General features: G+C 35.0%; 2 protein-coding genes across 2 annotated transcripts; both read left to right on the top strand.

Moving 5' to 3' along the window:
* The first annotated feature begins 436 nt into the window (after nt 1-436).
* On the top strand, nt 437-1,543 carry LOC149412649 (uncharacterized). Its single transcript, XM_089644905.1, has one exon. The coding sequence runs from the start codon at nt 464-466 to the stop codon at nt 1,313-1,315; it is 852 nt and encodes a 283-aa protein (XP_089501031.1). The 5' UTR covers nt 437-463; the 3' UTR covers nt 1,316-1,543.
* Nucleotides 1,544-4,181: 2,638 nt separating this feature from the next.
* LOC149412648 (uncharacterized) lies at nt 4,182-6,602 on the top strand. Its single transcript, XM_089644906.1, has 2 exons — nt 4,182-4,223; nt 5,608-6,602. Exons 1-2 carry the CDS (start codon nt 4,212-4,214, stop codon nt 6,394-6,396), a joined length of 801 nt encoding a protein of 266 aa, XP_089501032.1. The 5' UTR covers nt 4,182-4,211; the 3' UTR covers nt 6,397-6,602.
* The last annotated feature ends 4,405 nt before the right edge of the window (nt 6,603-11,007 follow it).

Genomic DNA, 11,007 nt, shown 5'->3' with positions numbered 1-11,007 from the left:
ATACTCCGCGCATTCAAGGTCAAAGACGTGGTGAAAAGCATGCAACTATTGCGAAATACCCATAATATGCAACTTTGTAAGACGCAATAAAATTCTATATTACTATGTGACAATGCCAATGAAAAACGTTTATGAATCAGATTATGTCAAGTTCGAATAGCTTAATTATTAAGTTTAACAACCGATATAAATTAATGGTTGCCCCACTACTTTTCTTCCGGAAGCTTTCTACTAGTATAAAGCCTTGCGTTCTCTCCCCTCACGGCACAAGCAGTTTTCATCTCAGAAAAGGCTCACCACACAATCACCATGAACACCCTGGTGAGTTTGAATTTTGGAAGTTAGTAGATAGTAGAATAAGCACAATGTACAATATTTAGAATTCCTAGTTACAACGATGTCGCGAAAATAAACAGTTGAATGTAATAGTTTTTTTTCTTATCAGATCTTCGCATTCCTGTGCATGGGAGCCGTGGTTTCCGCTAACTACATCAGCAATGATGAGGGACAGTGGAAGGGAGAGGGTCTGGCTGAGAGCCAGGACAATGGACAGTACAACAATGGATATGGTGCATACAACGGTGCCTCCAACTACGCTGGAGCCTACTCCGGAGCTTACGCTCATGGAGCCGCCCCCATCGGAATTGACGGACGTGTCGTAGACACCCCCGAGGTAGCCCACGCTAAGGCCGCCCACTTTGCCGCCAAGGCTGCCGCCTCCAACGGAGCCGTCCTCGGAGCTTACTCTCCTCTGTCCTACGTCGCTTCCCCCGCCCTCATCGGAGCTTATGCTTCTCCTGCTGTTTATGGAGCTTACGCTCATGGACTCGCTCCTCTGGCTCAGGATGGTGTTGTCGTAGATACCCCCGAGGTTGCCCACGCTAAGATCGCCCACAAGTCCGCTGTCGCTCGTTTGTCTAGCGGAGTTGCCGCACCCGCCGTCTATGGAGCTTATGCTTCTCCTGCCGTCTATGGAGCTTACGCTTCCCCTGCCATCTATGGATCTTACGCTTCTCCCGCTGTCTATGGAGCTTACGGTCATGGACTCGCTCCCCTGGCCCAGGATGGTGTTGTCGTAGATACCCCTGAGGTTGCCCACGCTAAGATCGCCCACAAGTCCGCCGTCGCTCGTCTGTCCAGCGGAGTTGCCGCCCCTGCCGTCTATGGAGCTTATGCTTCCCCTGCCATCTATGGATCTTACGCCGCCCATGGAGCCGCCCCCATCGGAATTGACGGACGCGTCGTAGACACCCCTGAGGTAGCTCACGCCAAGGCCGCCCATTTCGCCGCCGTGTCCCACGCATCAAACTACTAAGTTTCTCCTCTCCTCGTAGACTCCTGCTCTAACGTGATTGTAGTACTAAATGTCATCAAAGTATTGTAAGAATTGTACTAATTAAAATTGAGCAAATATATATATTCTATTAGGTATTCCCGAATTTTCTAGTAGGTTTTAGTCATAATCAGTGTTTTTTGTACTATTCTGCAGTATTTTTACTCACCGAAATAAACAAATAAATAAAATAAAATTTACTTTAATTAACTTTTACCTTTTACTTGTTGATATTAAAGCCCGGTTGAGCGCGGTTGGGAGCGGTTGAGACTCTTGTGCGGTACTTACATTTCAAAAAAGTTCTGTTTATTTGATAATGCCTTTGGAAACACGCGTAATAATATACAGCAGGACTTATTTAAAAATATATATTTTTTTAAATTGAATAATAGTAATATTTTAAATATTTGGTAATAATTTTTTTGAAAGGCAAAATTATTATGTATTATAAAGAAAAACTTCTATATTTTTATACACTTTACAAATATAAGGCAAAAAATCTCGACAAACTACATTTTAGCAGTTTGTCTAGCGGGATTGAAATTGAAGATGCTAGAAAGTTTTCACTATTTATATTAAATTTGACAAAGATGTGAGGCCAGTGGAAAGTACCTATTCAAGAAGCATTGATAGATAGTAGGGCTAACTTCACCAACAAAAGATTGAATAAGTCAAAACCAGGGCTGATGAGAACATTTACAAAAGCTTAAATAATTCACAAACAAAGCCCGATGAGGACATTAAACAAACTTGAAAAAGTCTTAAACAAAAGCTAAAGAGGACATTAACACTAAATTGAATAAGTCACAAACAAGGGTTGATGAGGACACCAACAAAAGATTGAATAAGTATCAAACAAAGGCTGATGAGGACACCAACCAAATATTGAATAAGTGACAAACAAAGCCTGATAATAACATTAAAAAAAAAATGTAAAGTCTCAAACAAAGGCTAAAGAGGACATTAAAGACATGTTGAATAAGTCACAAACAAGAACTGATGAGGACCCCGAGAAAAGATTGAATAAGTCGCAAACGAGGGCTGATGATGACATTAACAAAATATTGAATAAGTCGCAAACAAGGGCTGATGAGGACACTAACAAAACATTGAATAAGTCGCAAACAAGGGCTGATGAGGACACTAACAAAATATTGAATAAGTTGAAAACAAGGGCTGATGAGAACATTAACAACATATTGAATAAGTCGCAAACAAGGGCTGATGAGGACACTAACAAAATATTGAATAAGACGCAAACAAGGGCTGATGAGGACATTAACAAAATATTGAATAAATCGCAAACAAGGGCTGATGAGGACACTAACAAAGGATGGAACGAGTCAAAAACTTTGAATGGAAGAGCTAACACAATAATCAGTATACATTGTATGATATAAGTTTACAAAAAAAGCGACGAGTGGGGACACAAACCCTTATACAGAGATCTACTGAAATAGCTAAGGAAGGATGAAGATGTAAATATCGTTTAAATTGGAATGGTGTGATAAAACGATGAATATAAAATTATGAATAACGATGATAGAAATGAATGATAAAATAATATTAGTTGCACCTAACAATCTACTTATTCCAGGCTAATTGAACGGGCTATGCAATTAAATGAAACCCATTTTGTAATGCCCTAAAAAGACAAATACAAATTATTTGACCTAATCAAATTAGCAGCAACAGAATATTTCGAATAATAGTAATTTAATAATTATTATAATTTATTAATAATAATTTATAAGTTCGAAGGAAGGTATGACAAAAATTCTAAATTCGTATTATTTTTTTACATTACCACTACACAGGAGCGAGTTCTGTAAATGAAAAGGTATTTTAAATTTAAATTTCAAATTTATTTATTTCATCAAAAAAAATTACAGAATATATAATTAGTAAGTAAAATACCTATTTGCAAGTTAGTAATAATGACATTTTTGAAAAACTAATGTTACAATAATAGAACAGTTTCTAATAGAAGAAAAAGTAAATATGTGTGAGTGTTATAAAGATATGGCGTAATATACTATATTATATTAGGGATGAATATAAATCTGGGGGTTAGTGTATCCAGGAGTGACGTATAAATCAATCCATCCCACTGCGGTGCACGGCGATGAGTCGTGAGAGTCCGGCCGAAGGGGCCAAAGGATCCTTACAACTAGCCTCTCCCGATCCGGCCACCACGCGGTGTGCTTACTCATTGTCACTAAGACAAACCTAGTCCCATAAACCGGGCACCCCTCACTATCACCAAACATAGCAAACCACTTTGTGTGACCTATGTCACATTATCCCTATGTGACGTTATCCAATTAATGGTTCTCGATGCGGTGGCACCTATACTTGACTCTTTGAATCAATTCAAATGATTTTTTTAAGCTTTGGTAAAGTTAAAAAATACTATCAAGAAGATGTATGAATTTCGATGAAGCAATAAATGTGCGCTGTTAAAGAGGTTTATGGTATTCCAATCCCTCGACAGTCCACCGAGAAAATGAAGAATGGTTTAAAAGTGAATTGGTCATTAAAAAATGAATGTAAAAAACTGTCTATCAAGTAATACAGTTCACCATTCGACATAGTACAGCATCGTTGCAAATATTGCGAAATTACAATTATATTTTCAACATACCACTGTTAGAGACGTAATTGTTTTTATGGCTATGGGTAGAGAGAGGACAAGAGATTTTAACTCGTATAAATTCAAGGTCAAAGAGCTTAATGCTAGAGTTGAACAACCGATATCAATTAAAGATTGCCCCACTCCTTTTCTACAGGATGCTTTCGGCTAGTATAAAGCCTTGCGTTCTCTCCCCTGACGGCATAAGCAGTTTTCATCTCAGAAAAGGCCCACCACACAATCATCATGAACGCCCTGGTGAGTTATATTAAAAAATATATAATTTAAATTACTAACAATTATACAATTTCAATACGAACATGAAAGCTCAATAATGAGTTGGGTACGTAATCAGGTGTTTGTAGCAACTTCTAGTGTCAGCAGGTAACTCAACTTCAATCCCAATAATCTTTTATTAAAACCAAATAATTTCAAACAAATTGGCGGGATTTTAATTCGGATGTGTCAGCGAATGAATAATTTTGAATTAATTAAGAAACCTCCCAACAGATATCAAACCAACAAAGCAAAGGTAAATTTTTAATCAAAGTGAAGAACAAATGGAATAGTTCAGGCCACTTCAGTGTACTGATTACGTTTTATATCGGAAAAATGTCGCTTATTCATGTCAACGAGCAGCTTATATCTTTAAATGGAAATGTCATCTCAGAATTTGGCACCATCTCATAGATACAGACCACACGTTTAGTAAAAATACTAGAGTCAGGTTTCTACACAATAATCGGAATAGGGATCAGACAAGATAAATTAGAAGCATCAGAATTACGGAAACCCAAAAACGTTAATAGCAACGTCATCAAAAATAAATAAATATAAATAAAATTGCGATACTTAGGGCGTTCCCTATTTACAAAGAGCAGTCTATTTCCGTATTGTACCTTCTCCACTGGAGCTCAACTCATGTTTTTGCAATACACCATATTTTTTTTTTTTTTTTTTTTTTTTATTCTAGATAAAAGAAAATTACATTTTTCACTTATTTAACTAGAAATAACATATATATTACACATAAATATATTACACACTGATATTATTCACTTTCATTGTTTTGTTGATTGAGCATAAAACTGAACAATTTTTTTTTAAATGTACCTATACTTTTTTCATTTTTAATTTCGTCTGGGAGGCAATTGTATATGTTGCTTCCCTCGTAACCAATGGATTGCTTGCCATAATGAGTATGTATGGTGTTTAAATGTATTTTATCGTGTTGCCGTGTAAAGTGTGTGTGTACTTGGGACGTTTTAATGAGTTCTGTATTAGTATGTATGAGTTTATTATTTATTTTGTAAATAAGAAGACATGTATTATATTCATATAATTTTCTTAATTTTAATAGTTTTGTTTCCATATATAATTTTTTTGTTGATGTTCTAGATTTGAAGTGAAATAGTTTTTTGATTACTTTGTTTTGTGTTACCTGTAGTTCGTTTATATATGTATAAATATATACGTATCATCTGTTACTTGTAGTTTTCTCATTTTTATAGATTTTAGTATTATATTGCCCTGAAAAGGCTACGATTGTAGCAAAACCCGGTCGGCATTAAGTATAAACAATGAAATTGGTGTTAAATAAGTTATGTTTTTAAATTTAATCAAATATTTTTTCTTTTGGCAGATTTTCGCATTCTTGTGCATGGGAGCAGTAGTCTCCGCCAACTACGCAGGAGCATACTCCGGAGCTTACGCTCATGGAACCGCCCCCATTGGAATTGACGGACGTGTCGTAGACACCCCTGAAGTTGCCCACGCTAAGGCTGCCCACTTCGCCGCCAAGGCCGCCGCTTCCAACGGAGCCATACTCGGAGCTTACTCTCCCCTGTCATACGTTGCTTCCCCTGCCGTATATGGAGCTTACGCTTCCCCCGCTGTCTATGGAGCTTACGGTCATGGACTCGCTCCCCTGGCCCAGGATGGTGTTGTCGTAGATACCCCCGAAGTTGCCCACGCTAAGATCGCCCACAAGTCCGCCGTCGCTCGTCTGTCCAGCGGAGTTGCCGCCCCTGCCATTTATGGAGCTTACGCTTCCCCTGCCGTCTATGGAGCTTACGCTTCCCCTGCCGCCTACGGAGCTTACGCTTCCCCCGCTGTCTATGGAGCTTACGCTCACGGACTCGCTCCTCTGGCTCAGGATGGTGTTGTCGTAGATACCCCCGAGGTTGCCCACGCTAAGATCGCCCATAAGTCCGCTGTTGCTCGTTTGTCCAGCGGCGCCGCCGCCCCTGCTATCTATGGAGCTTATGCTTCCCCTTCCGTCTATGGAGCTTACGCTTCCCCTGCCATCTATGGATCTTACGCTCATGGAGCTGCCCCCATCGGAATTGACGGACGCGTCGTAGACACCGCCGAGGTAGCTCACGCCAAGGCCGCCCATTTCGCTGCCGTATCCCACGCTTCCCACTACTAAGTTACCCTATCCACGAAGACCTCCGCGTTAATGTAATTGTAATTTTAAATACTTATTTGAAGATAGATTGTTTTAAATTATATTTATAAATGAAAATTGATAATCACACTGTATCTTCATTGTCAACGACAACCTGTTTCTATCAATTTTTGTTATTGTAATTTTCTACATTGTTTTTTCTCAAACAAATAAACCAAAATACAAAATATTGTTTTATAATTTTACCTTTTGTTTTCTAAAGTATTTTTTTAATCTATTTTTTTATTTTATTTAGGAAGCAAACGGTAAAATAAAATACAAAAACTATGTATTTTAATTATATGACGAATGTTTTTAGAAAAAAAATTGAGAAGAATTAACTAATTTCAAACGGAAAAAAAAAGATTGTGAGAGAGTGATCCCGGTTTATATACCACTTGCGACGAACACCGTTTATGTTTATGGTGATATTTTACAATTTACTCATTTAAAATTATTAATCGGTAAATTTGCGGCACTTCGGAGTCGTAGATACTTTCAGTAGGGATCAGGTGAAATAGGACTACTCAGATTTCAAACGTTGCTAGAAATGGCTTTAACCGTGTTTTTGATCAGATATGAATAGTCAGGTAACCATTCTTCATCTCCTCATCTATCTCTCCTTCCAAGCAGAAGGAAAGAAGCTCCATCGGTGGCGTAATATGAACTGTGCGTAATGAATACCACAAAGGTAGATGGACTGATTTTTTTCATCCTGATCTATTTATGAAGTGCAATTTGAGAGGAAAGCGGTCAAGAAAGTTTCAGAAGACATGGCAAGATCAAATGAATTATATATATATATATATATATATATATATATATATATATATATTTTTTTTTTTTTAAAACAAATTCAATTTATTCAATAAACAAATTTACAATGTGTGATATACATATATATATTTCACTAGTAAGATAAGATATTATGATATGATTAATATTTATTATTTTTCAATGTTCTCCCATAAAAAGCAATTGCTTGTGTGTATGGGATGAGGTATTATTTGTTTAGTTTCTTAGATTTTTATTTATTTTTTTAATTTTTTGTTTTTGTTTTTCTTTTATTTATTTATTTTTTTTTTAATTTAGTTTAGGTTTTCAGTATATTTTTTTTATTGTGTTTTGAATTCTTTGAAACTATCATTTAGTGATCTTATATTTTCTGGCAATTTATTGAAGTATTTGTAGTTTTGCTGACCCAAAGTTTTTTTACAAATCGGAATTGGTAACATGTATTTTTGCCTGAGATTTGCTATGTTTTTGAATGGTACGGTTTTGTTTAGGATATCATCTTTGTAAACTTGTAAGGTTGCGTGATACAGGAAAAGAGTATTTAATTTTCTGACTTTAAATTCTTTGAAAATGAGTTCAGATGAATATAAAAATGATTTCTTTAATATTATTTTAATTATTAGTTTTTGCGCAATGTAAAGAGGTTGTGTGTGAGTTTTATAGGCGCCCCCCCATCCTATTATACCATATTGGATTATGGATTGACAGAATGCGAAGTACGTCATTCTCAGTAGTTCTTTATTTAGAATATGTCTCAAGCAGCTAAAAATTAAGGTTAATTTTCGTACTCTGTTTTTGAGAATGGTTATATGTGGTATCCATTTTAGGCATTGGTCAATAGTGATCCCTAGATATTTGGTTGAAGTTTTAATTTCAATATTAGTACATAGTAAGTTACAGTGGTGTTGTTGAGTGCTTGGTGTAGAGTGAATTCGAATGTTTATTTCATGCGGCGTATTTGGTTTGTTTATGAAAAATGGTACGTAGTGTGTTTTTTTAGAGTTTAACGTTAGTAGGTTATTGTCAAACCATGTTTTCAATTCATTGATGTCTGAATTAGCCTTTTTGTTCAGTTCTAACCATGTGTTTGCTTTTAGAAGAAGCACTGTGTCATCTGCATATGAGACAATTTCCCCGTATTTAGCAACTTCAAATATATCATTTACATATAATATGAACAAAAGTGGTCCTAAAACTGTACCTTGTGGTATCGAAAAGTTATTACTTTCGGAATCACTTAATTCATTTAATAATTTTACTTGCTGTGGTCTATTTTCCAAAAAGCTTATGATCCAGGATATTACCGTTCTATTTATTCCAATTAATTTTATTTTTTTTATTAAGTTAGTGTGTGAAATACTATCAAATGCTTTTTTAAGGTCAATAAATATTCCAATGCATTTTTCATTTGAGTCTAGGGCGGTATATATAAAATTTGTTATTTTTGCAATAGCATCGTGGGTGCTGGTATTTTTTTTGAAACCATACTGTTTTGAATTAATAATTTTATGTTGTTCTAGGAAGGACCAGATTTGATTTTTTATAATTTTTTCGAATATTTTTGATATATTTGATAAAAGGGATATAGGGCGGTAATTTTGTGGGTCGTTTGGGCAGTCAGCTTTATAAATCGGTGTTATTATTGTTCTTTTGTAGTCATCAGGAAATACACCTTTTATAAGGCTTGTATTTATTATATGAGTTAGGGGGTAAATTAGATATTGTTTCATTGTTTTTAATACGTTTACATCTATGTTGTCATAACCGGGTGTGGAACCCCCCCTTAAATCATCGATAATTTTTCCGACATCAGTTTCTGTTATTTTGTTGAAATTATTATATTGGTGTTGGGAAGCGTGGGGATTCTTTTTATTACTGTTGGGACATGTTTTGATGGCGTTAGCCAGATTTTTTCCGACATTTGCAAAATAGTTGTTTAGAATATTACAGCATTTTTTGGTGTCAAGTTGGACATTATACGTTTTTTTCCCATCTGAAATTTCGGATACACAACTGTTCTTTCTATTCTTATTTATTATTTCGTTTATTGTAGTCCATATTTTTTTATTATTGTTCTTAGCATCTAGAATTAATTGGGAGTAGTAGCTGTTTTTCGTTTTTCGAATCAAAGTTGTTAAGATGTTTTTATATTTTTTATAATAAGAAATAATTGATTTTTTGGCAGTCGGTTGATTAGCTAATTTGTAAAGTTTGTTTTTTTTTCTAACTGCTTTCACTAATCCGATAGTGATCCAGGGTTTTATTTTCTTTGTTTTAGAGTTTTGATGCAGATTTTTAATTTCAGAGGCATTTAAAATGTGTTCTGATAATTTTTTTTCAAATAATAATGCACATTGATTGGCGCACTTACTGTTTATTATTTCAGTCCATTTTTCGGTTATGAGTGATTTTTCTAATAGTTGGTAGTTTAATGTGGTTTTTGTGGTACTTGATTTAGGTAGGTTTAAATAAATAAATAAATAAATAAATATATATATATATATATAGGTCCCACAACATTTATTGCGTCCGTGCGTAAATCCGTCTTTGGGCGTCCAGCACTTCTAGTTCTTTTTTTTAGATTGTTTTTGTGAATATTGCACTATGTTTTACTCACGATAATCGCTAATATCATATTTTTTTAATATTCATAATAATGCAGGTTTTGATGTTTATTACACTCTCATACATTTCTAGCGTCACGTACATACTCACGTCCGGGTGTATATTTTTTGTATATTGAAGGTTCCTTATAATATAGGTTTCACGTCCGTTCACTCTAATTTAATTGTTACGTCTGCCGTATATTGCTGACTATTCTAATAAAGGTTTCACGTCCATACTGAATAATATATTCTTGCGTCCGAGTGTATATTATTTGTTTGTTACATGGCGTTTTGAAGGTCGATTTAATTTTTACGTCTTCCGTATATACGGCCCTTAAGACTCTTGGATTTGTTTTGAGAGTTTCAAAAGGTAAATTTAGGCCGTTGTTATGCCCCTTATATTATTAAACCCCTTAGGATTACATGACTTATTCTGATATGGGAGATATATTTCACCTTAAAAATAATCAATATAAATATTGTTTATTTTAATTCTTTTATATATCGAGACAAATAGACATCTATAATTTTTGCAATCTTTTCTTTATTTTGAATATCTACTTATGTGAGACTTCTTATCATTTTTACCAATGTATCTTATTTTATTATACGCTTTTGTTGTAACATTTTTTTTTTCATTCTATTTTGTTTTCTCTATTGTTTTAATTTTGAAGAATTTATAATAACTGCGATACTCAACTATTAAACTAGAATGAAAACGTCTATTAGGTGTAATAAATAAATTAACAAATAAATAAACAACACAAAATATTTCTTACTTTTCTAGTGAAGTTTTCACGTTCATAGTGAATTAATTAATTAATTATAGCATCTGTGGTTGAGAGATAAGACTCTCGACTCGCAATCCGAAGCCCGTAATCTGACGGTCAAACCCGGCGTGCGCAAATAAATTTGTATTTGTTTGTAATATTTCACAATTAATATATTCAACATAATATAAAGTGTGTTTGCAGCACGTTCCAGAGTGAAATATACTCTCAGTATCGCCCTGGTGTGTGACCACCATTCCGAATGGAAACGTTATTTCCAAGCTTTTGCCGTGTTTGGTGACCAGATATAAATAGCCAGGTACTTTTCTACATTTCTCTTCCTCATCTTCTTCCCCTCCCCAATACCTTCACCCTAGTACTCAGATTGGGGATGCCACAGTCTCGCTGTTCCAGACGGGAGC

Source organism: Hesperophylax consimilis, chromosome 22 (genome assembly GCF_061612785.1).
Source record: "Hesperophylax consimilis isolate HC1 chromosome 22, BYU_Hcon_1.0, whole genome shotgun sequence".
Lineage (NCBI taxonomy): Eukaryota > Metazoa > Arthropoda > Insecta > Trichoptera > Limnephilidae > Hesperophylax > Hesperophylax consimilis.
Note: the sequence above shows the minus strand (reverse complement) of the source record. Positions and strands in the feature narration are given on the sequence as shown.

Coding starts and splice junctions, on each gene's coding strand:
- LOC149412649 (XM_089644905.1), top strand. CDS start 464: ATGGGAGCCGTGGTTTCCGCTAACTACATCAGCAATGATGAGGGACAG.